Genomic DNA, 27,653 nt, shown 5'->3' with positions numbered 1-27,653 from the left:
AATACTTTTCAATACTTTAGATACTTACTGATCATAGTTACTTTCTGGTCCTAGATACTTACTGATCATAGTTATTACTGGTCCTAGATACTTACTGATCATAGTTACTTAATGTTCATTGATACTTACTGATCATAGTTACTTATTGGTCATAGATACTTATTGTTTAAAGGTACTTACTGATCCACTACATTCAACAACGGTTTCCCTGGCAGTTATATTAAAGAGTTATCCGATTTTCATAAAACTAAAAACGAAATTCTATAATAATAAAAGATAGCTTTGAATCAAATAAGATAAAAATATAATTTAAAAACTGTAAGTTATGATTTTATATTATAATTTATTTTCTGCAGTCCCTGTAGTAAACCATGATTCTATTATAATAAAAAAAATCATTGAAGTCATTTATTGCTCAGAATGACGGTGCCTTGAAAATCAAAGCTCCATTTAAGTATTTTTTTCCTATTAAAAAAACATTTCTTACCACTGTAAAAAAAGCTTTCGATAAGCTAAAAGAACCAAATATGAGCTATAGATAAGGCAAAAGCTTTTATATCTGTTAAAGTTTGTACTGCTGACTCGCCTAATTTGGCAGAAACTGTTAAGATAATATAGTCATTGAATTTCAAATCTATACCGATTAAATAATGATTCTTTTATGTTTAAACTTTGATTTTAAAATTAGAAAAACCTCACTTGTTAAATAATAAAAATACATACAAAATTAAGGCAGAAATTCTCTTCATAAAAGATATTAACCCACAATTGAAATAAACATTAACGAAATTTATTTAACATGATTTGGTGTGTAGTTTATTCATCATTCAAATGTTCTATAATTTATACATATTACATGAACTAATTAGCTGGTTTAAATACACACATATTATATATTTTAACATTTATTGTGTCGGCTGTGTTCATGATTATTATTAAGTGTTGTCGTTGCTGAAATAATCGGGCCGTATCATAGAACATTTCCCCTTTTCACGCTTGCGACCAGAGAGACAACAAACAAACAAATATATATTATAATTTATGCAACTTTATGTAATATTCATTAATTAAGAGACAAGGAAACAAACAGTATTTCATAGTTCTTTATACTTTCTCGTAGATTTTCCACATTTTTAAAACGATTTTGTTGCATTAAAGCATTTGTTTTTTGCACTTAATATTCCATTGTTTAGTTGAGTTGCTGTACAAATTGTTCACAAGGTTCGGTGCAGGGACAGGGGAACCGGGGGCGGGGGACTTTTGTTTAATACTTGTGCGAACTGGTGAAACGTCTAAATAAAACGCGGTTACAGGGGGGGAGCAAACGAAAGTAACAAAAAGAAGTTATTTTTTGTTGGAATGCTACGATTCTTTATGCGAAAATGATTAGACAAAAATTATAAACAATTCAAGGAGCACACACTTAAAACCTAACAAAAATAGTAAACTTTAACAAATGATTATTACAGGACAGTGTGTTTAGAGGCGGGGAGGCTAACGACAATCATTATTAGCAATTCAATTTATGTACATTGCAAGACGGTTTGTTTCGATTTCAATTTCAATACTAAAAACACACACTAGACATTAGAGTAGGTTTGCTCGCTTGGACAATATTCAACTAGTTATTGTTTTTGGCCGCGCTGGGGCGCAGGATAGATATTTTGTGGATGTATTGTGGTTTATGTATATATAGATATAGACGCATACACAGCGGGGATATTGCAGGTGGTGGTGGAGGACGCGCCGCACGATGCGCCGCCGCCGCCAGCTTAAATTATGAATGAAACAAAATTTTGGACAAAAATCAAAAACAAAACAATAAACAGAATCTAATGGCGCGAGTCCCTGGGATAGAATTCGGCCAGGATGGAGGCCGGAATACGCTTGAGCATCTCCTTGGGGAAGATACGCAGCAGCTGCCAGCCAATGTCCAGGGATTCGAAGACAGTGCGGTTCTCGTAGTTGCCCTGCGAGATGAAGTTCTTCTCGAACTTGGTCAAGAACTCCAAGTACAGCAGATCGTCGGGCGTCAGGGCCTCCTCGCCCACCACGGCCTTCATGGCCTGCACGTCCTTGCCGATGGCGTAGCAAGCGTACAGCTGGTTGGACACATCGGAGTGATCCTTGCGTGTCATGCCCTCACCGATGGCGGACTTCATCAGACGCGACAGCGACGGCAGCACGTTGACTGGAGGGTAGATCTGTCTGTTGTGCAGCTGACGGTCGACGTAGATCTGGCCCTCGGTAATGTATCCGGTCAAATCGGGAATGGGATGGGTAATATCGTCGTTGGGCATAGTCAGAATGGGGATCTGAGTGATGGAGCCGTTGCGGCCCTCCACACGTCCGGCACGCTCGTAGATGGTGGCCAAATCGGTGTACATGTAACCGGGGAAACCACGACGGCCGGGCACCTCCTCACGGGCGGCAGACACCTCACGCAGGGCCTCGGCGTACGAGGACATGTCGGTGAGGATGACCAGCACGTGCTTCTCGCACTGGTAGGCCAAGAACTCGGCGGCGGTCAGAGCTAGACGGGGTGTGATAATACGCTCAATGGTGGGATCGTTGGCCAAGTTCAAGAACAGGCACACGTTCTCCATGGAGCCGTTCTCCTCGAAGTCCTGCTTGAAGAAGCGGGCCGTTTCCATGTTGACACCCATAGCGGCGAACACGATGGCGAAGTTGTCGGTGTGGTCATCCAGCACTGACTTGCCGGGCAGCTTGACAAGACCGGCCTGACGACAGATCTGGGCAGCGATTTCGTTGTGGGGCAGACCGGCAGCGGAGAAGATGGGGATCTTCTGGCCACGGGCAATCGAGTTCATCACATCGATGGCCGAGATACCGGTCTGGATCATTTCCTCGGGATAGATACGCGACCAGGGGTTGATGGGCTGACCCTGGATGTCCAGGAAATCCTCAGCCAGGATTGGGGGTCCCTTGTCGATGGGCTTGCCGGAGCCGTTGAACACACGGCCCAACATATCCTCGGACACGGGCGTGCGCAGGATGTCGCCGGTGAACTCGCAAAGCGTGTTCTTGGCATCAATGCCCGAGGTTCCCTCGAACACCTGGACGACGGCCTTGGAACCGCTCACCTCCAGAACCTGGCCAGAGCGCACGGTGCCGTCAGCCAGACGCAGCTGCACGATCTCGGCGAACTTGGGGAATTTGACCTCATCGAGGATGACCAAAGGACCGTTCACACCGGACACCGTCTTGTAGGCTGTTTTTTAAAAAAAAAAAGATAAAAAAAGTGTTAAAAGTTTAAGTAAATAAGTTAAGTTTTGTTATAAAACACAGGTGAAAATATGTAAAAAATTTAAATACATTAACCAGGCTCTAATTATTTTCTTTAAAATAGTATTATATTTTAGTGTTACATTTGTTTCATAACCATTTTTGTTCCTATATTATATTTCTATATATATTCTAAATGGTAGTAGTTCATAATTTCCACTTACAAGCACATTGCTTTTCTTTAACTTCTTATTAGTTTTCATTACAACAAAAACACTAGCCGCGCAACGCTCACATGAAAGCGAGAAACTGATAAGAAAGCAACTGTCGAAAGAGAAGTGTAGTTGGGATGGGTTGTAGCGGGGTACGGTAAATTATGTCAGCTGACTGGCCAACTGGTTTTTAGCCCTAGCCACGAGAACTGCAGTTGGAATCTCATAAGAAATAGATAGCAAAAAGGAATCCTATAAGCTATTGATAGCGAAAAGGGCAGACGAAGTGCAGGAATCTAATGAGAAAAATGCAATAAAGAATGCGAAAGAGAAAGCAAGATAAAATTGGAAAAACAAACACGAAGTTAATTTACAATTCTCATGCAAAAGCACGAATAGTTGATTTATAAAAAAAGTAACTGATTTATGCAACATTTTCTTGACACATATAATTACTACTTATATTTAACTATCTTCTGAAGTATATTCCAGTTAAATGTCGGTTATAATCTTTATACAATATACTGAAACAAGTACTATTACTAAATTAAGAAAAAATTAATATTTCTGTTAAAATGATTAATTGTAAATGTACTCCCTCGATAAAAAGTAGTTAAAAATCGCTAAATTGACGACCTCCGCTGGGCAATCGGCCCGCCCGCCTCACACCCCGTTCGCAGTCAGGTGCCTTTGATTGTGTGCGAGTGAGCAAACAGCTGAGCTGAGCGAACGGTCATGTGACGGCGAAAATTTTCAATAGGAGTTAACTGATCGCGGTTGGGTGCTCCGCGGGGCTAATTAACTAATTCTGGATATCTTTCCATGCATGTAGAACATTTTGCAGATAAATATCTGCGAACTGGGACACTTCTTATGTTTTCAGTGGGTGGCGCAAGATTTTATTGATTTTTTCTCTACTCCGCCTCACACCCGATTCTTCGCGCAAACTGTCATGGCGGACTGGCGAGTACGTTTTTGCTTTTGCTGGCACTTGGTTTTCCCGATTTTTCACTTATTTTCCGCGATACTGATGGGGTTCACGAGGTTTACTCACTCAAGCGGGGCTGGGAGATAAAGTCCCGGGATACGGCGAGGACATGTTCCCGCTGGGCTTGCTGGGCGTTCATCTTGGCTTTTTTTTCTACGCCTCTCTACCTTCAAAGTGCACGGCAAATTTCGAGCTGCAAAAGAGGGTCGAAATCAATCTTGCACTTGCGTTTGAGGTTTTATTATAAGCTACCGTACAATTTTTCAGCTACGAACAGTACTGAGCGACACACACGCAAAAATTTGGCTGCGAAGTCGGTGCGAGTACGAGGAAAAATTGCTTTGAAACGGCCAGTGGAGCTAAATCTGTTGTGACGTCACGTGCCATCACATGACTCCCCAGGCGCTAGGGATTTCGCGCTCGTCTGGCTATTTTAGTGTAATTATAGCTAGATCTGGTATTTATTCTTTAGATTTGCGGTATTTTCGGCATCCAAAGTAAATATACAAATAACTAAACAATAAAATTTATCTAATTATGTTAATTTATTTTTGTTTTGTGTTTATTATAAAGTAAGCTTGTATAAAAACATCGATGTTTCACTAATGTTTTTATTGAAAATATTGAAAAACATTGATAGAAAATTCTTCTCGTCCAGCGAAAACTGCAAATTTTGGTTAAAGACATTATATATAAAATAAGCAGTGATTGCACAAAAGTCACTTATATTCCGATTCGTTATTAAGATTATTATAATAATAATGAGAATAAAGTATTCCGAATTATTTGTTTTACCTATTTTACCGAGATTTTACCGAAATCTCTAAATTGTCAAATTTTTAGAAACGTTTTAATTTTAGCAATTACATTTTCAGAACGCGGATTTATTATTATTATCCTTATAAAAATGAAACAAAAAGCAATAAATAATTGAAATTAATTCTATTTCGACATAATTATGTTTTTATTTATTATATTTTTTTTATTTTTTAAATTTTATTTAAGAAAATATCGTAAAATAATGTTAATAAGTAACAATTGAATACCGAGTCGGTATTAAAATATTTATTATGTAATCGTTGATTTTATCAGCAATATTGTTTTATATTGTAATAATATTTCCCTTAAAATCTTACGTTCGGATAAGCGATGTTCAACAGTGTTTGAATCAATAAATTTCTACTAATGAACCAAAAAAATATTAAATCCAATTTTTTACAGATATAAGGAAAATATTTAAAAAATAATTAGGATTCCAATGAATCCTACGTTCATAAAATATTCAAAAAGTTAAATAATTAGGGCAAATATTTTATTATCTTACGTTGTAGTATTATCAAGGTATTTTTGTCTGATCTGGCAGCGTTGCCTCCCGGGCGCATGCAGCCCTGCAAGGAGTGTGGAACATACTAAATAAGCCAGCACTAGGCAGGTTCATGTTAGCCAACAGAGCACTGTTAATTATTGGAAAGTTTTATTTTAATTAAATTACAATAGTTGTTTACACACACCCGCGACAAGTCTCCCGAAACCCGTAGAATTTCGGCATACAAACAGGACAACGGACGGAGAAGTGAAGCTGAGCCGGAGGAGGACTAGCAACAAAGAACGGCAACCACAAAGAGGGGCCGAGAAAACCAAAACCCGTTTCATTCCACTGCTGCTGCGGCATTTCTCCGCTCTCTGCGTGCGCTCTCAACAAAGGGGCGTCTCAGCTACAATAGTCGCCTAATCCGGATCCCCTGGCCACCAGTATGATGGTTGAGTCCGACGGCACCGCCGAGGCCACCCGCCGTCTCAACGTGAAGAAGCAGACCCTGGACGACGCCTATGCGGTGCCCGCAAACTTCCTGGAGATCGACGTGGTCAATCCACTGACCACCATGGCGGCGGGCAAGAAGCGCTACACGGACTACGAAGTCCGAATGCGGGTGAGTGAACTGGCTAATGACTGCAACCGCTGAATTGGCAAAAACCTCCGAAAAAGTGGCAAACCTCAGTTGATAACCGCTGGAATTCACATGTACGAGGCGACTTTGTCTCCGCAGCATAGCTGTGTGTGTGCAAGCGATGCGCTGGTGTGCGACGATACGCCTATAAAGCGAACCGGGCGATAAACATTAGTCACAAGTGCAGCGCACTGATTTTCGGGCTTGAGTCACGGTCGCCGCTCGTTGTCCATTCCGTTTCCGGCGGCATGCGGGTGTCAATTAACTATTAATTCATTTATATTTGTACCTTCATTCCAGACCAATCTGCCCGTGTTTAAGGTGAAGGAGTCCAGCGTAAGAAGACGCTACAGCGATTTTGAGTGGCTGAGGAATGAGCTGGAGCGGGATAGCAAGGTGAGAAGGCCACTAGGAGGGTATTATGATCAACCAACAACCAAGTTAGAAACAAGGATTTAGTAACATTATCAGAGAGTATCTGAACCAATCGGTGTTATTATCAGTCTGTTTTATAAGGATCTTCAGTCAAATTTCCATCTGAGATTCACATGAATCTCGTGAGAGTTTCGTGGGGGTTTGGTCTATGAAATCCCTTTAGTTTAATTCAGAAATTCAGCAAGTTATAGTTCAAGTCCCTCAATGCATATTAAGGGAATACTACTGTTTTCATTTTATTTTGGAACTTCATGTTCCCCTAGGGACCCGTTTAGCCTTATAATTTATAAAGAATTTTGCGAATTAGATGGTTTTGATAACCTTTATTGCATCGGGAATCGGGATATTTATGATAGTTTTAGGGCACTATTTTATTTAATTCTCTTTAAAATATGCATAAATAAGAAAGAAGTTACGACCATTTATCCATTTCATATTTTGACCCTCTGACTTGTGCAAAAACACAACTTAACCCACTTATAATATCTACAGATTGTGGTGCCGCCATTGCCTGGCAAGGCCTGGAAACGACAGATGCCCTTCCGCGGCGACGAGGGCATCTTCGACGAGAGCTTCATCGAGGAGCGACGCAAGGGACTGGAGGCGTTCATCAACAAGATAGCCGGACATCCGCTGGCGCAGAACGAGCGCTGCCTGCACATGTTCCTGCAGGAGAATGTCATCGACAAGAACTACGTGCCCGGCAAGATCCGCAACACATAAGACGGGCAAAGAATCTAACCATAGCAATGCAATGAAGCAAAAACAACAACTCGAACGAACAAACCCGCTACGAAATCTTTAGGGAATCCGTGTGTATGTGCGTGTGTCCGCTTTGCGAGATCGGAGGGAGGCTATGTAAAGCGAGAGAGGAGGCGATGGAGAAGGAATCTGTTTATTTTTCGACGCGATAAGAGGGCGGATGTGCTGCTGCTCAGTTAATGTTGAGAGCCCCCTTCTCACCCCCCGCGGGGACTAGTTAAAGCCAGAGCATTGGGAATTTTTAATGCTAAATTCAAGTTTATATGGTATACATTACAATATACATACATATATATATATATTATATACAATACAATATATTTACGAATAGTGTACATAATAATACATGCCTCCCGCGTCTCGACTCGCAAGGAGCAGCCCTAGCCCCTCCTCTCCAGCTTCCTGCCGATCCACTCAGTTTCTTTCTCCTTTTGACCCTTTGCAGCAGTAAGAAAGCAGCAAAACAAGTTAGGGAGCTATCCTAAACCCAAAAAAATCCGATCCCTGGAAAGTGTATGCTAATTATTGAATATTTTGAAAAAGTTTAGTGAATAATATTGTACTTCGAATCAAATTAAAATAATTGAAAAATACGTGATTACCGGATTTTTTTATTTTTACGAAGATTATTCTAAAATATCTTGGAAACTTAATTAAACTTAGTAACATCTTATGGCGGGGCTAATCATAGTCGTCACACAAGTCAAGTCTGCGTACATGTTCAAAATTTGCAGAATTTTCTATGAATACAAACAAAATAAATTCTGCAGGGCTGTGAATATAACAATGAAGAGAAACAACAAAATAAGCATTTAATTATCACTAGGGCAATTTAAAATTCAATGATTATTGCGTATTTAATTTAACAATTTAATCTTATGTTAACAATATTCAGAGGAACTGGTAACACTAAAATTTTTCATAACAAGTGCTGCCAGAAGCTGAAAGAATATACAATTTGACAAGATATGGCAATGTCAGTTTTCAATTTCAAGGCGAAAAGTTATCGAACAGCTTTTCGATATGAAATATGAATGTTTATAACAATTTATAACAGAAAGTGAATCAAAGGTACTCAGACTGAGTTGGCAGCCCGCACAAAAGCAGCTGATTGCGAAAATCAAGGAGTCAACAGGAGTTGGTTTTTTGTTTTTTATTTGTTTTTGGAATGGACTCGGCGGATTCCCCCACCAAGACGCAGGCCGTCGAGGACGAGAACTACAGCCTGTTGTGCCAGGCGCACGAGCAGTTCAATAAGTGAGTCTGCCGCCCGTAACAGCCTAAACGCCGATTCACACCCATTGGTTGCCGTTTCAGCTCGGAGTTCGATCGCTGTTTGGAGCTGCTGCAGGAGCTGGAAACGCGCGGTGAGAGCAGCGGTCCCGTCCTGCGTCACAACCGGGCGGTGGTCAGTTACCACAAGGGCGGATGCACCCAGCACGCAGCTCTGATGAAAGAACTGGAGGCACTAACCGCCGATGCGGACACATCCTCGGGGGAGGCATCCAGCGGCCTGACCCTCAAGCAAGGCGCCGCAGCTGCCACAGTGGCTCGCTATAACAGGGCGGTCATCTACTATCACCGTCACATGTACGGCACGGCGCTGGAGAAGCTGGCGCCACTGGTGGCACGCCTGGAAGCGCTGGAGAAGTCGATGGCGGCTCTGGTGGCCACGCTGCAACTGCAGCTTCTACTGGCCACCAATCAGCTAAACCGCGCAGAGGCCTTCCTTGACTATTTACAGTACAAGCTCAACCTGGTGGCCACGGCGCCTAGCAGCACCCCAGGCGAGGATGCTAATGCTGCGGCCGGCACAGGATCTCCACCCGCAGCCACACCCAGCACTGTTGTAGCCACGCCAGCAGGAACAACTGTGGAGGGACCCGTTCCCGGTCTGGGCGGTAGCCTGCAGCTACTGCAACTGCTCACACTTGTGCTGAATCGGAAGCCAGTGGTTATTCAGGAGGACGGAACGCCGGAGTACGCGGCTCTGAAAGCTCAGCAGTACTACATAATGAAGGACTTCCAGATGGCCGCCAAGCAACTGATGCGCATCAATAACGAGTGCACCCAAGCCGGGTGAGTTGTTACCATTTTAAGTCGAAGAATTGGTATGATGTAAAGATGTTCCTTTCAGTACTGTGACCCCTCAGCTAAGCACTTGCATCGCCAACAACATGGGCGTGATCCACCTGAGAGTTCGCCATTATGCCATCGCCGCCCAGTTCTTCCAGAATGCGCTCAATTTCGATAAGCAGCTGGCCAGGAATCTGCGCCAGAGCACGCTACAGACAATGAGTTCGGCGCGTTCGTGTGAAATTCTGTACAACCTGGGCGTGGCCATGCTGCATCTGCGCCGTCCCAAGGAGGCCTTCCAGTGCTTCCTGGTGCCCATCAAGCAGTTCCACAGCAATCCGCGACTCTGGTTGCGCATGTCCGAGGCCTGCATCATGGAGCACGAGGCGGTTAGTTCGATAATTCTTTCAATAAAAGATACAACTGCTATAATATTTATTTTCCCCACAGAAACTAGTGGAAGAGGACCGTCAGTCGCAGGCAGGAGGTGCAGCCCCAGTCTCAGCCAAGTCATATGCGTAAGTAGATCACTCTGGAACCTAGCAAAATGTAAATTTCGATTTTCTTTTAGCGCCCAATCAGCTGGAGTGCCGGAACCCACTCTGGAATTCGCCGCTTTGTGCCTGCGCAGCGCCTTGACCCTTACGCTTCACTACAAGGCCAGCTTCCACATGGCAGCAGTGTCACCGGAAGATGTAGACGCACCCGATCCAAAGGATCCGACTCAGGAGTCTTGGCGCCAGCCCCAGGACAACAATTTTTGCAATCCGTCCAAGCCAGTCACCCTAGAGTCGCTGGAGAATATGCTGGCCGCCATATATGCAGCGCACAGCTTTGTCTCCCTGCGACTTCGTGACCATGTAACGGCCTTGGAAATGGCCGAACAACTGCTGGCCTGCGAGCGTCTCTCCGATGCGCACAAGTACGTAAAGTTTTCTTTTCTTATCCTTCCTAAATATGACTTATAAATCCCTTTAAGATTGCTGGGTCACATGTACGCCGGCGAAGCGTTAATGCTGATGGGCAAGGCAGCTGATGCCCGCGACCACCTAGACCCCACGTTTGTGGGTACGTTAAATGCCTATGATCTGGAGACGCGCGACTGGCAGCTCAAATCTGTGGACGCTGCCCAAAACGTGGTCCGCTACAATCTGGCTGTGGCCATGGCCCTGCAGAACGACCTGCAGCAGGCGAAAACGCTCCTAGCCAGCCTGAACCATTCGCTGGTTGGCCCTTCCGCGCTGGCCCTGCGTCGCTTCATAGACCTCAAGATGGGGCCCGTCGTTAGCGGGGCGCCCATATAGACAACAAATTGTGTACATAACTAGACGGATTCAAAGCAGGAAAATTGAATGTGGATTTGTAAATATATTGAAATGATTGACCGACGTAAAAATGGGTTCTTTAGTAGGGGAATGCCAATTAACTATTTAATACATTTAAAAGTTATGCCCCTTTCATTTACACTAAACTATAAATTATTTATTTATTAATCAGTACATGCTTATATCCCGAGTTGATCTAGCCACATCAACCGCAGATTCAGTTTCGTAATTCTACAATTTGTTTTTGGCACTAGTAGTTCTGGCTGTGATCTCCGATCCCCGATCCCTGATCCCTCCTCAGCGACGCCGCTGCTCATAGCGATTCATGGAGAGTACGATGTTGTCGAAGATGTACTCTCTTACACCCAAGCCGCAGATGAAGTCAAAGTGGTTCCAGCGCTTCCAGGGAACCTTGTAGGCGGCCTCCACGTTCGGCAGCCGGGTAAGCAGTCGCCAGATGTCCGCTGGCGCCACAATGTAGTCATTCTCCGAAAAGAACACCGTCACCGGCGTGGTCACATTCTCCAGCGCGTATTCCGGCGGCTCCAGCTGCTGATAGTGAAGCCAGTTGCGCTCCGGACCGTAGTCATACTGCCGGAAGTGCGTGGACACGTAGCCCTGAAAGTAATGCATCAGCTGCTTGACCGATCCGCCCGCGGGAAAGTTGGCCATCAGATCGGGCAGAAGGGTCTTGTTGAGGAACCTGGTGTCATAGCCCACCGCCGGCCACAAACGGCTAATGCAGACCAGAGGCTTCTCGTTCTCGAGGCAGGTCATCGACAGGAACTTCTTGAAGAACTTATTCGTGGAGAACATCTCCACGCCCTCGAGCATTTTGGAAACGTAGTTTCGAGTGCCCAAAACCGGGCCGATGATCTTGGCAAGACCGCTTTTCGTGTTGCTAACATATGCCACGGGTGCCAGCAGAGTGGCGCTCTTGAAGACGGCATTGTACTGTGGCAGCATGGAGTTCATCACCAGGAAAACGGTGCCGCCCTGCGAAATGCCCACAAAATGGATGGCCCGTTGTCCGGTGCTCCGGAGCACATAGTCCACCTGGGCGGGCATGTCATAGACACCCATCTCGTGCCAGCTAAAGTCCCAGAACTCGCGCTCTGTGGTGTTACGCCACAAGTTCTTCCGGCAGTAGATGTTGCCCCGGTTGTTGCCTAACCACACATCGTAGCCGGCACGCCAAAGGAGATAGGCAAGGGAGTCCTCCCTACCGTTGAGGAGCCACCTGTAAGCAAATATTATAATAATTATCTTTAAAGTTATAAATGTATATCAATCACAAAAAAGATAGCAAACTTTGGAGAAGCTGAAGTTTTTATGCAGTAAATCACTTTCCAATATGTAAATTTTAACTTAATTTAAAGCTTGTAATGTAATATATATTTATAAAATCCAATGGTTTTAGTTTTTCAACTATAAGATAAGATTATGGTTATATGTTTTTAATGGGAAATAACTAATTCTAGAAAAGAACATATTTTCGGGAATCTGAAGTTTATATACCCATGTTTAAAATCGAATTATAGGTACGAGTCGGATATCATTATTTATCTATATTTTATTTCATAACTTTTTCGCCAAATCAAAAAACCAAAAATGCATTAATTATATTTGGAAAGCTTTCTATGTTAGTTTCGATTAGGTTTATAAATCTGCGTACTCAATTTAAAATTATAAATATTGAACATTTTTACGAATTTTTGACAATTTTAACGATGTAACCCCTTATAAAATTCTGAAAATGTTAAAAAAATTACATTTTTGTCGGACATGGCTTAAAAGATTCGCCTGTTGATGCTGATCAAGAATATATATGGTTTATGGAAATGACTCCTTCACATAGGTATAGGCTTTGGACTGTAATTATAATACCATTCTTTGTATCTATATTTTTATATAAAAATATGTTCTAAAAATCAAATTTAAAAATCTCATAACTAAGCCAAAGGAGCATTAATTTCAATTCGGAAACCACTCCTATGTTAGTTTTTAGTAGTTTAATAAATCTGCATACTCAATTTTAATTTTAAAAAATTTAGGTTTTGATCAATTTTTCGCAATTTTAACGATGTAACCCCTTGTAAAAATTGCAAAATTTTGAACAAATTAAATTTTTGTCGAACATAGCTAGATCGACTATGTTTTTGATGCTGATCAAGAATATATATGATTTATGGGGTCGGAAACGAATCCTTTACTGCGTTTCAAGCTTCTAAATGAAATTTTAATATCCTGCAAGGGCATAATAAATATCATATAAATTCATAGTAAGGTCTAATTTAAATCACCTTTAAATCTCGCAATTGTAAAATTAAATGCATTAAACTTGACTAATTAAGTGTTATCTGCATTTCATTCATTCACTAGAAACTAAAACAATAATAATAAAAATGATCCCCTACTCTATGACGAAAATAATGATAAGTAGTGAGCTCTTGACAATACTGATGTGTCGCTATATTTGTTTGTTTTCCCCATGTTCTAGCGTATCTGCCGACAGCGGAAGTATCTATTTGCAAAGTATCTATTAGCATACATACACATCCGAGGAAGCGTAGAGTCCCGAGAGCAGGAAGACGGCTGGTCGCCGGAGCAGGCTTCCCCGCTCGGGATCCACCTGCGGAATGCGATGGAGGGTCAACACATATCCATCCTTGGTTGTCACCGTGTGGCGCTCTACATTGTAGCCATCGTTCTGGATGCGCCGCACCTGCAAGGGATACGGATACAGGTAACAGGTAACAGGTTGCGATACAACAAGTGGAGGCAGGAAGCGAAGGTAGCCGAAGGCGGGCCGAAATCCAAAATGCAAACACAAATTGTTGGCACATTTATCGCTTGACATTTGGAGGCCACGCGACGCGTGCGTTGTGACACTCTGGGTAATTAGGCATTCCGCACCCGCACCTGCTGCTGCTGCTCTGGGGTTTACCTCCTCCTACTCCCGCTTTGGAACCTTTTGGAACACCTACCGCATCTGTGATGATGATTTCGCGCGACTGACGCACTGTGGCCATGCTGGTGGCCACCTGCTGCAGTGCGATCAGCGCCAGTGCCAGCAGCAGGCGCAACCGTCGCTCCCGTCGCATGCTGACCAGGATTAGGGGCCGGTAATGGTTACATGAACTGGGATTAAGTAACTGGGTAACCGATCAGAAGCCGAACCGGTCCGAAAACGAAAACGAAAGCTGCCCAAGGATCGGCAGAAAGACAGCAGCACTTTCTTTCCAGAGAGCGGAGTAGCGGCGAGCTTTCAAAAACGCCGAAAATGAAAATGAAACTGAAGCCCAACGGGAACCGAAACCGAAACAGAGTCGTATGAATGAATATGAATGGAGGAGACTGCAATTGAGGCGGCGGCGGTACCGCTAGCGTTCGATTCGAATGTGCTTTATCGACTGCGCATGCGTCTGGGGCTCGCAGGGCTTGCCACTCGCTCGCCGGCGGAGCAGCAGCTCTGTTCGGCAGAGGAGCGGGCAGAGCTTGAGCCCCGACCGGGTGAGCCAGCCACCTGCACGGCATGCCAGCATGCCAGTCAACGCGCTCTTAGCCAGACTTGGGCCCTGGCCAGAGCGTCGCTTCTGCCTCTGTGTCTGCCGTTTTGCCGGCAACATACACTGTGCATAATATCAATTGCCGGCGCCCCCGCCTCCACTAAATTCCCTGGCAGCTACTCCTCCACCTCCACCTGCTACCCCGAAAATCCAATCAGTTGGCACGCCGCCACGGCAATTTGAGCAATTATAGCAGCTTAGCGAAAGAGAGAACGCTCGACGGCATCCAAAAATAAAAAATAAAAATAATAATAAAACTGTCACCGCTGCTTACAGTGGGCGGCATCGCAGAAACAACCTTAAGATTGAGATTAAATTCGTCAGAAGAAAGTGAAATTGACCTTGTCTCTAAAAAAAAGTCTAAGCAACACTTTACTTTTCTAATTAAAATTATATTGCAATAACTAAAAAAGCTACATCTCTGCAAATAAAATGAGGAAAGACTGATTAAATTTTTTCCAATCTTACAAACAATCTCAAGTTGAAATTAAATTCATAAGAAGAAAGTGAAATTGACCTCGTCTTTCAAAATAAATGTAGTAATACCTAATACTTAATACTATTGCTACATATAGTAAAGCTATTACGTACAAGTGTATAAACTCTTCAAAACATCTTTAGAATGGGATTAAATTGACCTTGTATTTCTTATTATTTGATTAGGCATCTCTTACTAAAGCTTTGCTTAAAATGAAACATAAAATTTAATTAATTAATTGGTAGTTTAATTTAATATTGTTGAGCGAGCGGTAAACTGTATTAATTCCAGATAGGATTAAGTCTATAAGCTGCTGAACAATAGCAGAAAGTTTAAATGACCTTGTCTCCGTGTGTTATTGAAACAAGCTTAAATTAAATATATATTTATACATATTTATCTTTGCGGTTTGTAAAAGAATGATTAAATCTAACAAAAAGCGTTTAATCTCCAATGGAAATAGTTTGATGACTCTACATATTTTACTTTCCCCTATTAACCATATACGGTATAGGTATACCCAAGTTTTAATACTATTTAAATTAAGTTTTGAAATTGACAATTCAGATTCTTAATCATTTTAAATTGTTATACTTTTGTTATTTAATAATGTTAGGAAATAAATTTACTCTGTAACAAATTTCCTTAGTTATTTAATATTTAAATAAATCTTTCCCAACTCCAACTTTTTTCGAAGAAAGCGATTCATCGCATCTCCCATGATTTGACACCTCATAGCTTTGAAATCTGTTCAATCCGATAGAATTTGTGAGATAAAACCTGAGTTTCCCATTCAGGGCACATCGAACTCAGAGATAAAGAGAGAGATAAATACACCCAATAAGCCCAACAATGTGAACAATTACCGAGCCGTTAAATGTTATGCACATCACATACAAGGCATTCATAAGACACAATTGCTTTTTGAGCAGTGTATTAATTTTTTTTGAGCTACTTACTTACAGTTTTTTTTATATTTTTATTTTTGACTCTGTCGTGTGGCTGTTGCCTTTGGTTTTTTCGTTTTTCGGTTTTTCGTCGCATTGTTGTCGTCGGGGGCCTTTTTTTCGCTGAATTGCAATAAACTGTTGCCTAATGAAAACGGCGTCCGCTTATTTAGGATGTGGCCGGGCCAAGTACTTGCCAACATACCTACTTGCCAACATATCCGTACCCGTACCTATACCTATACCTATACCCCTCCGGGCTACCCATAGACGTGGTCGTCTCCTCTGGTGTTTATGTTTGCCCACTTGAAAGACAATCGACGGCAGTGCTCCCCCCACCGTCCGTCCATGTGCCAGCTCTCACAATTCATTCAGTGGAGCGATGGAGAGCTTTCTGTTTGTTTATATGGCTTTTTAATAGCTCGTCAACAGCTGCATGTGCCAGGGGTTGAACTCATAGCCACTACTGCTGTGCACACGGCTTCTCTTCGAGCTTCGTTTCATCAATGGGGACGGTGGACCGCTCCACTGGCCCACTGGCGGCATTGACCCACCACCGGGAGCACTATCAGCGGTCTCACCGGACTCACCGGACTCACGTACCGCACGAAGACGATGGAACATGGAACTAGTGCACCGCCATGGGTAGTGAGCAGGTAAGTTAACTTGGCTTTATGCCAAGGTATTGCTTATCAGCAATTTTTATGCTCTTATCTAAACAGTAAAGTGATGGATTGCAGTTAAATTTAAGTAAAAGAAAAATGCTTGGATATATATTTACTTTCATGTGTATTTATATTTGCTTCATATTTATTAGCTATGTAATTTCAAGGGTTTTCCCCTTAACTCTATTGATTTTCATTTGAATAAAGGGATGCATTGTTAGCTTTATCTTAGTTGTTTAAAGGTTTATTTGATTTTGATTTTAATATAGTCTTTACACATCGAGATTTGGTTATAAGCCAGATCACATACAGATCGTCTGTCAAAATATTCCACAGAGAATACGTACTATATGTCTTAACAAACTTCTAGCTTGTCCCAGAATTAATACCTGAAAATTTCCAATACAACAAACTAAATTAAACTTAAACTAAGCTTTAATACATGTTGTGCCCCACCTTGGCCTACCTTTCCGATCCCTGCCACTCTGCTGGGCAAAGGTAAAACCCAAGGCAATTTACTTATGTACACATGATTATGGCTCACATCTCAAATGTCCATTTGTTTGGCGTTAAAACAGTTTACGCTAATTCCTATTGTGACACATACGGCAGTGTTTGACGCGGCGGATCAAGTAAACTCTGTGGTTAACTGGTTTCGACAATTAAACGTTAAGTTTCAGCAGTTTCGGGGTATTTCGGGCTATGAAAACGAGACAGTGTCTGGGGACAGGGTCCGGGGGCTCCACCTTGTTTGGTTTTCTTTCACTTTCTGCTAATGGATTCTATGTAATTGAAGGCCTTCAGCTAACACACACTCTCCATGTCGCACTCCATTGCCAAATATATGTTTGTTTGTTTGCCTCCTCGGCGAGAGATTGCTGTAATCAAAGGGTATAAGTTATTATATAAACACGGGTATGGATAACAATCGGTAATTAAACGATGAGTTCATATTTCATTTATCTAAGTGAGATGTTTATGGCCCTTTTTACTTGTGACTCAAACCGTAACCAACGATACTGTTACCCGATATTAACCGATTCAATTTCATAATCTTGGAAAAAGGGGGGAAATCGCTTTCAGAAATCTGCATATAAAGTAGCGCTTTTTGGGGTATTAGTATCGTTAATTTTATATATTTTTAGATGGAATTATATTTAATTAGTTTTATTATTATATTTTTATAAACTGATGACATTAAACTGATTTCTAGATATTTATTTTATTAATTTTCCTTTTTTTGAGGAAAACAATTTGTTAAAGAAATGCTTGAAGCCTTAAAGATAATATCTACCATATACATATTATAATATTGCATTAGAAACTAAATTATAAAGATATCGTTATCATTAGATATTATATTTTTTAAAGGGTATTTAGATTTCATTCGTTTAAATGCGGAAAACCCATTTGCTTGTTGGAGTCACTCACCGTTGACAGTTGCGTGGCGTGAACTTTGTATTGAACTTGAAACTCTGATACTCCAGCTGGACAAGATCTGCATAATGCATAAGATGGCTCGGCCTGAGTGTGTGTGGCGGTCACAAATCAAAGGCTGTTTAGCTTTTCCGCCGAACAATGAGCTGACATTTCACTTTGAGTGCTGCTGCTATGTATGCTTTCTGATATGCATTCGGTTGCGTTTTCTTGTCTTTCTTTTTTTTCTTTCGTATTTCGATTTAATTTTTTCGCTTTTCCCTACCCGGTCCTCTGTGGAATTGCCCTCTGACTTCCGGTCCCATGGCGTTTTTTATCTGAACCAATAAGGGCGCTTATCGTCAATTCGCTGCCATCCGCGATGTCGTCTTTGGGTCATAAATCGAAAGTGATTGAGGTCTGCACAGCGAAAAGTTGTGACGAAGAAAATGTACTCGATAAAAAGTACCCTTTCTACTTTAAAGAATGATTTATGCTTGATTTAATCGCGAATTTTTTCACTCGAAAATGCAAAATGCAGAAATTTAGTTGCTTTTATTTTTACATTATAATGATTATTTCCAGTATCAAAACTCGTAAGAAAAAATATGCTCATTCATCCATTGGGATTTTTTTCCTTTATATCCTGTTAATTCCCTTTATAGTTTCACAAGTAACAACACATAATTTACATAACCATTTTTAAGGTATTTTTAAACCCTCCTTAAACCTACTTATAATTTAAATCTTCCCACCCATTTTTTCACCGTGTAAGGCAAAAGTGACTAACGCTGACTGTCACCACAGGTCGCTGCTTTATGATGGGTTTGATGATTAAGATTAGCCGTCCGTCGGGTCAGTGTGCTAATCCGGCGCTAATTGTTTCTTGATGCGTTTGTAACCAACTTCCTAACCAGGCAGAGAAAAAACCCGGAGACGCCACAGACTCCGCAGACAACCGCCGGCCTTGGCCAGGAGGCGGCGTCCCCTGTCTACCTGGACGAGTTGCTAATTACCCGACTCGGGACCATGCCCGCTCCTGCCCGGCTTGTGTTCAGTATTTACAACTCCCGGTTTGTGGGTCGTAAAACGCAAATAGCCACAAATAAAACTGAGAAACTGAAAGCAAAATCAAAATAACAAAAAGCCGCCTTCCCGCGTCTGCGACGACAACAAAAGGAACCAATGCTGAGAGGCATCGGCTTCGGCATCGGGAGGAAGTGCCGACGTTTCGTCATGACTAAGCGTGGTTACTCAAAGGGAAACCAATTGATTCCTTCCTGTTGCCGTCCACTGTCCACTATCCACTTTCCTGGGTCTACGACGAATCCACCGCAGAGCCACGACTGCAATAACAAAATCTAAATATTTAACGACTAAATTGAAACTGAAGGCGCGCGCTAGCTCACTCACTCACATCAGGCAAATTTTCCAGGCCCAACTTGGTCAGGCTGGATGGGGTTAGCCTGCTGGCATAATCAATAAAAGATAAACAGTGGGCCGAGCGACTCTACAAGCCCATTGAAATGGCTACATCACGTAATGGAAAACTTTACAGGGAAATCCCACACAGAAAATTGAGAAAAACCTCCAAGCAACTACCACACACTACTATGTAGCGGGTAGTCTGCACAGAGAGAAAGGTAGGTAATGATGATGGGAGGGATATATTACTATGATCCTATATCTATATAGTACTACATGGATTAAAACGAAAATAATGGGGATCTGGAACAGCTTTCCTAACTTTAAATAAATGAGATTATTAATCAATTAATATGTTTTATAACCTCAAATCTAATTTCGAACTAGAAAACTTTGTTATATTTGTAACCTCGAGGTTTTAATTAGTCAAACATATTATTAAATATTGAAATGCAATTAGTCCTTTTGGTTCTGTGTATTCCCCATGTGTGAGTACCACTCCGAGTAGGTAAGCCACAGTGGCTCGGTCGATGTCGTTGTCAACGTTCGTACGGAGAAGTTTGGGCATTCTGTCAGCCCGCAAGTAGTTGGTCTTCCTAACAGACCATCAGCCATTCAGTCACAGACGGGAAAGACCCCCGTGGACGGACCCCGATGCCCACAGATGCTGGAGGGGCACTCCGACGTTGCCTCTACTGCTGGTGCCTCCATTTGGATTGGACTGACTCAGGCGAAACAAATCATTCACAAACAAACACTCAAGTTCCTGAAAATTGATTCGAAGCAGCTGTCATTGGAGGAATTACCAAGGAAAGCTAATTCGATGGAATAGTAATTGAGTTTGCAGGTGTTTTAAATTGATTTTATTTATTTTCATTGATTACCTATTTATGTAATTGAGCAATATTATAGAGTATTTCTTAAGCAACATTAATTTTGACATTGATACTCTTGGAAAAGTATACTTATTTAAGTTAGAAGCCACTAAAGCAGTGAAGGAATCATTTCCAACCCCATAAATCATATATATTCTTGATCAGCATCAACAGGCGAATCTTTAAGGCAATGTCCGATCAAAATTTATTTTTTTCAAAATTAAATTGATAAAAATCCCAATTTTTTTTCATTTAAAGTTGAGTATGCAGATTTAATAAACTACTAAAAACTAACATAAGATTGATATCCGAATTAAAATTAATGCAGTTTTGGCTTAGTTATGAGATTTTTAAATTATATTTGTAGAACATATTTACATATAAAAATATAGATAAATATAATAGTCAGAAGCATAGAACAATGTGAATGAGTCATTTCCGACCCCATAAATCATATATATTCTTGATCAGTATCAAGAGGCGAGGTGCAAAATTTAATTTTTTCAAATATTTTAAAAATTTTATAATGGGTTACTCGTCAAAATTGTCAAAAATTGATAAAAAGTTAATATTTTAAAATTTTAGTTGGAGTATGCAGATTTATTAAACTAATAAAATCTAATTAAGAAAAGCTTACCAAATCAAAATTAAAGAATTTTTGACTGAGCTTTGATAGACTTTGCAGATATAGCAAATTCTGTTTCTTAAATTTAGCATCCTTTATCGCTAAGATTCAATTCACTGCATACTATGTGATATTTAAATTCAGATAATTAAATTTATTCTAGACATTTCGGATTAGCTTTAACTTTAGCAAACTCATTATACAAATGGCTAATTATATGTATTTCATTTTCAATTTATATGATATTTAAATACCGATTATATATGATATCAAATATTTGGCTAGCCTCCACCTTCTGGGCCCTTATTGTTCTTGCTCTCTTTTGTATTGGGAGGCTCTTGTGTTGAACCAAATAAACAAGAAAGAAAGGGGATCAACTGGAGGGGCTGGGGCAGGGGCAGGGGCAGAGGTGCCCTAGGTAGATCCCGGCCAGGCCGAGTGACCGGTGTGAAGAGGTGGAAAGAACGCCTGCGAGCGAATTGGCTGTTGCCTGGCACAATGAGGGCTCGATGTCGATGACGATGATGAAGACGATGTGCCTGCCACAGCCAAGCCAAAATGTTGGTGTGCTCTGCTTGAGTTTCCTATAGTATTTTCTATATACATACATATGTGTGTTTGTGTTTGACTTTGCTTTGGTTTGGGGGCCGGCGCTTGGCACTTACACTTATCAGAGGACCAACACATGGAGTACCGCCAGCCCACTGACTACTTTGGCCGCAGAAGCCGCCTGCTGCCAGGCCCTATTATTACCCCAAAGCAAATAAAGTCAAGCACTGCAACATTGGATCAAAGCACTGGGGAAAAATCTGTGTAAGAAACATAAGGAAATTCGAGGAAACCTAACATGAATCGAGGTATGGTAATTTGAATAAAATATATACATTGTCTCTAAAGATTTTATGTGTATATGATATTAGAAGACTTTAAGATACATTTTCTTGGGAATATTAACACGTTAACTACTAATACTCAACCTATAAAAGTTTAATATAGTTTTCAATAAACCTATGCACTTTTCCCTTCAGTGCAGGTAGGCAAAGGCAGAGGCAGCTGGAGAGGGCAAGATGCATCAGTGGCCGGGGCAGGCAGCGACGTCGTCATCGATATACGAGCTCGGCACATGCATTGCCTTGCCTTGAGTGCTGCCTGCCTGCTGCCTGGCCCAGCGGCAACAACACGAGCAACACCAGCAACACAAAAGCGGCAACATGGACGGCAACAGCGACGTCGACAGCAACAAGACTCACACAAAATTCCAGAGCGCACGCGTTCTCAACTTTAGTTCTTGGCGAGAAACCAACGCGTTCGGTTGTCGGAGGTGCGTGGTCTTTAATACAAAAAGCAGCTGGAATCGAAGTTGTTCGAAAACCCATCAACATCAGCAACAGCGGCAGCAGCTGAAACTGAAACTCTTCAGAACAATTGCAGCTGCAGACGTATCTGCAACGCAGTATCTGTGCGCATCCCGTGTATCTTTGTATCTCAGTATCTTTATATCTGCGTATTTGTGTGCTTGTGCTTGTGCCTGTGCCTGTGCCTGTGTCCGTGCGTGTTGGCCAAACTGGAAGCGACAACCTAATCAATCAGTCACTCAATATGGCCATTTCTAAGAGCCGCCGCGGCAGCTGCTTCTCCTCAAGGAACACAAACAGGCTGCTGGTGCCCAGCCCTCTGGATCTTCACCTGGGAAGCCTGCTCTTCCTGGCTCTGCTGGCTTCGTGCTCGGCTCTGACAAGTGAGTATATTCCAGACTCAGCTCCATCATCCTCATCATCATCATCGTCATCATCATTATCAGCATCTCGTGATTGTCGTCGTAATCACTTGTAGTTGCGGTCGCATCAGGCCTTTGACTTATATATCTGCCGTTTGCCGTTGGAGAGGAGACTCTTCTTTGGCTTTGGCTTTGGCTTTATTGCAATTTTCCTCGTTTGCCAGCGATTTGCGATTTTTGCGATATTGCCTGGCATAATTCAAAGAGTTCGCTCGCTGCAGTATGAGCGTAATTATGCCACTGCCGCGGAAGAGGCGACACCAAAACCGCAGTCCCTACTTGTATCTCTCCCCATGCTACATGAAAACGGTGCCACTTGGGTGTCAGATAAATGGCCCCATCGGCACATGCAACTTTAATTCCAACTCCATCGGCGTGCGAAAGTTCAATAATGTTTGGTAACAGGCCAATTGAGGCGGTCACCACAGTTCAAGTTGTGCGATAAACCCAAGATAGCCACCGCTATCGTCCAAAGGGATTGTGGTCTTCCAGAATGTGGGAGAGTTTCATGAGTAGCAGATATCGCCAGTGGGGTGAACAAACCCATATCAGTATATTAAATTAGTAACGGACTCCGGCAAAGGATCATTGATCATCATCTGATGGCGTGTGTTCCCCTGTGTTAAACATGTAATTTCTCTCACTTAAACATGCATTTTGGGTTTGAAAAACATAATTTCTTACGCACATAATTCCATTCCTAGTCCCAAAACAAAAAAGAGGGACTGACAGATGACACTGGCCTGGTTTTGGACCTCTGCCACTGCCACTGCAGGCTGCGTGGCCAAACACACACACGAAAAGAAGGAAAAATCGATTTTCTTTTTGTTTTATTTTCTCTAAACTCCAAATGCCATTTTCCTCATTTGGCTGCCGCTTTGTTTTCATTTCGTGCGGCATGCTTTGTCCCATTTTAAGACCCTAAGACAGACTCTCGGACGCTTGTCATTCGTTCCCAAGGGATTGGGATTGTGAATAGGAATAGGAATAGGAATAGAAATGGGCATGGACCGCCCATGCATATCTCAGGCAGGGGCATCTAATAATTCTGCCTTTCCAAGAATCGAGTTGCATCTGAGGAAAGGGGCTGCAGTGGATGTCTCCTCATAAATAAGCCAGCTACTTTATAGGCATAGAATGCGACAGGCTGGGCGGGTTGGGTTGCCCGGCCTGGTCTCGTTGCTTTGTTTATTTGGTTACTAATTTGGGATTCCTCGATTGCTGGTGTGTCTGGTGTGTATGGTGTGTGTGTCCGGAATGTTAATCACTTGGCGGCATTTTGAGTAATGGGCGCGGGCGGACGTCCCGAATGAGAATTCGGGTTCCCGAAAAATTGGGAGCCCCGTTTGTGAATGAATGTGTGAGAAAGTGGCTAGTGCCTCCGATGACAGCCATGATATGAATGGGCCATATCGGAGTCCGCCATATCGATGCGGCTTGCCAACGGATTGAGTGTCTATCGGAGACGGACGCCTATAAAGAACCCATCCCAGAGGCCTAATGGCAATCGTGAGGAATATGGATCTCATATTTGTTTATTAGTGCGTTGAGGGGGAAGTTTATCAACGTAACGGGTCGGCGACTATTAACATCGTTCGAAAATACATTTGATTAATTTTCGGTTTTAAATGCATTTTTCATAATTTCCTGGGGGGAAAGTTTTGAAGTAGAAGTTCTATCGATTTTGGGTTGGGTACTTAAAAGGGAGTGCTCTTAATTTTGTGTTTTTCTATTTGTGGAGAAAGCGGAGCACAAATGTTATTATAGGGTAATATCAAGAGTAATTAATTTTTATTTTACAGTATTTTATTTAGAGAAATCAGTTTTAAAGAAAACAACGTTTTCCCAATGTTTACTGGAAATAAATTTAATCGACAGAATGTGTATTTATTTATCCCTTGAAGTGTGAGCTGCTTCATTAGGTAATTCGATATACATATTTAAGTTCTTTAGTTCAATTTTTTTCAGTGGCTAGAAAAGCTAGAGCTAGATAAAAACGCATTGATGGATCGGAAATTTTATAAGAATGTATATATATATATATAATAATATTATGAAGTCTCTACATCTCAATTTAAATTTTTTTATAGAAACTAGGCAATGTGACATAGCTAAGGCAATTCACATAATCAACAAATACAGGGTATACCATAGTTGAGCATTACAAATATTTATATATATATGTAGAAATATATGTATATATATATATATGTCTACATTTTACACAATTGTATTTTACATGTATATAACAAAACTGGCGCTCCCATTCACCACTTTACTTCATTTCCGGAAATGTATACATTCGTACAAAATTTTTACATGCAGTTTGGTTTGTGAACTAGCTGTGATTTCGCGTTTTTCTTCTTCTAAGTATTTAAATTAATCTTAATTTATTGTATTTAATATTAATTCTTGATTTTAAAAAATTATTGATTTATTTTTAGTCGAGACCACAGAAGTCCCAGAAGTCAACGAAGTCACCACGATAATTCCAGCTCAGATCGAAGAAAGCTTACCCACTCTGACTTCAACAAATCAAAATGATACGACCATTTCTGGACATCCTGTAGAGAATCCCCAGGCGGATACAACTAATCCTGTTTTTTTTGTTCAGTCCAGTGAAGCCGAAGTACAAGATAGCTTTGTATCTGTTTACGGCGGTAACCTGGAACAGGATATAAAGAACGATGTCAACAGCGAGGTGGAGGAAGCACCCTCTTCAGAGGAATCACTTAAACAAACTGTTCCAAAAGTGACAGAGATTTCAGCACTAGAAACGGAGAATCGGGAAACTGAAGGTGAGTCATAATTCTTTATTGGTCATTTGAAAAAATTATAAGTCTAAACCTTTTCTCTTAGCTGCCGTCCAAAATGCCCGTGAACCCAAGACGCTTGAGTCACCGGAGACGGAGGGAAATCTTACGCCAGAGGCCCAAGCGGAACCGGAAGCAGTAACGGACAACATTGCCATGGCCAGTGAGCAGGACGACCCGGACTCCCTGAGTCTCAATGAAGAACGGGCCATCACTGAACAGCCCATCACCAAGACTAACCTATTGGCGTTGGAACAAGAACACAAGACTGTCGAGGGCGAGAACACCGGCACTCCGATCCCCACTTATGAGGAGACCAAGCACCAGGTGACCAAGAAACAGGGCGTGGAGGACCTGCTGCCCATCGAAGAGGCCCCTGAAGTTGTAGAACAGTTAGAAACTGCCCAGGAGGAACGCCAGTCCGAGGAGCCAAATCCGAACATAAACGAGATCGATGGAAATACTTCAGAGGACGTAAAAGCAATTCCAAATACTTTCTTCAAATCTGCTAGTGAGCTTCAAGAACAGATCGAAAAGAAGTCTGAGGAAGAAGCCAAGGCGGAAATAGAAAAGGAAGTGGAGGGCACAGCTCAGCCACAGGAGACAGTAGTGGAGGCAGCAGACGCTGAGGATTCACAACCTGGCGAAGAGGAAGTTGTTCTTGAAACCACGCAGATGAGTTCTTTTGAAGAGACAAAGCCAATAGAAGAGGAACTCAAGAAAGATGAACATAATGGAGAGCAAACCAAGGATAAGGAAGAGGAGCCTAAAGAAGAGGAGCCAAAAGAAGAGAAGCCTAAGGAAGAGGAGACTAACGAAAGAGGAACCTACGGAAGTGAAGCCTAAGGAAGGGGAGCCTATAGAAGAGGAACCTAAGGAAGAGGAGCCTAAGGAACAGGAGCTCAAAGTGGAAGAAGTGGAACATAAGGAAGAGGAGCTAAAGAAAGAGGAACCACAGGAAGAAGTTCACCACATCGATGCAGAAGAGCCCATCATCCCAGCAAGTCCAAGCTCCACTCAAAAACCAGTGGAAAGGGAAGTAACACCAAAAACTGATGCGGAATCCGTAGAAAATAAAGAAGAAGAACCTGAATCTGTGGAGGATAAGGAGAAAGATCAAGAAGCATCGGAGCACAAGGAAGACCAAAACGACTCCAACTCAGACTCCTCCTCGGAGGAGGAGACACACGAGCCCGCTGCCGATGAAGCCAAGCCCTCCTCCACCGACGACAGTACAGCTACTCCGCTGGTGTCCTACCCCCCGCACGATGCTGGCCAGACCTTTGATAGTAACTCGGCGGACGAGCACTCTGCCCAGCTCTCGGGTCCTTCCAATTATAGATCGACCTTGATCATCGCCCTGTGCTCTGGCACCGCGGTGATCTTCATCGTGGCCTCGCTGGTCATTTTCGTGGTCTCGTTTCAACGCCAACACGGCACCCTGGACATTGAGATGCAGGAGCAACGCCTGGGCAAGGACGATCGCGACGAGGAGGACGCTCAGGTGAAACTTCTCGAGGTGGATCTATCGACTCCCGTTATTGTATCCCTGGGCAACGAGGAGACGGACGAATGCCTATAGGATTTCTCTCGGCACTGGAAAGTGGATCACCTTGGAGATCCTTTGAGGAGGTCCTTTGACCTCGGTGCACTGTAAATAGCTATTGACCCTAATATTTCGACAAAGACTTGTTCACTTTGGTTTCTAAATTGTTGACTGAGAGAAGCTGCAAGCAAATCGAACGAAAAGCGAATCGAAACATCATTTGCCATACTGTTTAATTTTAAATACACTCTAGCCCCTAAGAATTGCAAAAGCTCCACAAATATTTATGTTTAAACATTTTCATTAGAGTTAGGAACCTTTTTTATTGTGTCTGATAAGAAGTCAGAATAAATATTTTCAATTGGTCAACATTTTGTTTTATTTATAAAATTATCTGTAAGAAGCTGGTAATCTATATATTATAATCTATATTCTATTTCTAATTTGGAAGGACTAAGACGAGTAAAATACGAGCTTTTTAAATTTCCAAGGTATTTGTGCCCTTTTACATCGTCTTCATTTCC

At 42.1% G+C, this 27,653-nt stretch overlaps 5 protein-coding genes and 1 long non-coding RNA gene across 8 annotated transcripts; 3 read left to right on the top strand and 3 right to left on the bottom strand.

Moving 5' to 3' along the window:
* Positions 1–789: 789 nt before the first annotated feature.
* Positions 790–4,873, bottom strand: Vha55 (V-type proton ATPase subunit Vha55). Of its 2 annotated transcripts, none has more exons than XM_020955716.2 (3): positions 4,699–4,873; positions 4,513–4,639; positions 790–3,232 (listed from the first exon to the last, which is right to left on the bottom strand). In XM_020955716.2, exons 2-3 carry the CDS (start codon positions 4,583–4,585, stop codon positions 1,833–1,835), a joined length of 1,473 nt encoding a protein of 490 aa, XP_020811375.1. In that variant the 5' UTR covers positions 4,586–4,639; positions 4,699–4,873; the 3' UTR covers positions 790–1,832. The 2 variants fall into 2 exon arrangements, with proteins under 2 accessions (XP_020811375.1, XP_020811374.1); XM_020955715.2 differs by having other exon boundaries at positions 4,704–4,872.
* Positions 4,874–5,789: 916 nt separating this feature from the next.
* Positions 5,790–8,185, top strand: Snx3 (sorting nexin 3). Its single transcript, XM_020955676.2, has 3 exons — positions 5,790–6,377; positions 6,696–6,791; positions 7,323–8,185. The coding sequence occupies exons 1-3, from the start codon at positions 6,201–6,203 to the stop codon at positions 7,551–7,553; spliced, it is 504 nt and encodes a 167-aa protein (XP_020811335.1). The 5' UTR covers positions 5,790–6,200; the 3' UTR covers positions 7,554–8,185.
* Positions 8,186–8,571: 386 nt separating this feature from the next.
* Not10 (CCR4-NOT transcription complex subunit 10) lies at positions 8,572–11,064 on the top strand. The gene is made up of 6 exons (XM_020955726.2): positions 8,572–8,849; positions 8,910–9,671; positions 9,730–10,057; positions 10,119–10,186; positions 10,240–10,590; positions 10,648–11,064. The coding sequence occupies exons 1-6, from the start codon at positions 8,761–8,763 to the stop codon at positions 10,970–10,972; spliced, it is 1,923 nt and encodes a 640-aa protein (XP_020811385.2). The 5' UTR covers positions 8,572–8,760; the 3' UTR covers positions 10,973–11,064.
* Positions 11,065–11,128: 64 nt separating this feature from the next.
* LOC110186910 (lipase 3) lies at positions 11,129–14,493 on the bottom strand. Of its 2 annotated transcripts, XM_020956230.2 has the most exons (3): positions 13,981–14,493; positions 13,549–13,718; positions 11,129–12,233 (listed from the first exon to the last, which is right to left on the bottom strand). In XM_020956230.2, the coding sequence occupies exons 1-3, from the start codon at positions 14,095–14,097 to the stop codon at positions 11,291–11,293; spliced, it is 1,230 nt and encodes a 409-aa protein (XP_020811889.2). In that variant the 5' UTR covers positions 14,098–14,493; the 3' UTR covers positions 11,129–11,290. The 2 variants fall into 2 exon arrangements, with proteins under 2 accessions (XP_020811889.2, XP_086696517.1); XM_086840391.1 differs by lacking the exon at positions 13,981–14,493 and having other exon boundaries at positions 13,549–13,968.
* A 2,266-nt stretch (positions 14,494–16,759) lies between these two features.
* On the bottom strand, positions 16,760–19,252 carry LOC147642560 (uncharacterized). The gene is made up of 2 exons (XR_015273364.1): positions 18,084–19,252; positions 16,760–17,530 (listed from the first exon to the last, which is right to left on the bottom strand). It is a non-coding gene; the product is annotated as an uncharacterized LOC147642560 (long non-coding RNA).
* A 3,024-nt stretch (positions 19,253–22,276) lies between these two features.
* Dtg (Dpp target gene) lies at positions 22,277–27,498 on the top strand. The gene is given in 4 exon segments (XM_020955898.2): positions 22,277–22,731; positions 25,215–25,568; positions 25,630–26,392; positions 26,394–27,498. Coding segments are annotated over 4 exon segments (2,028 nt in total). The 5' UTR covers positions 22,277–22,592; the 3' UTR covers positions 27,166–27,498.
* Positions 27,499–27,653: the final 155 nt, after the last annotated feature.

Source organism: Drosophila serrata, unplaced genomic scaffold, assembly GCF_035046125.1.
Source record: "Drosophila serrata isolate PLE 108 unplaced genomic scaffold, ASM3504612v1 contig_382, whole genome shotgun sequence".
Classification (NCBI taxonomy): domain Eukaryota; kingdom Metazoa; phylum Arthropoda; class Insecta; order Diptera; family Drosophilidae; genus Drosophila; species Drosophila serrata.
Note: the sequence above shows the minus strand (reverse complement) of the source record. Positions and strands in the feature narration are given on the sequence as shown.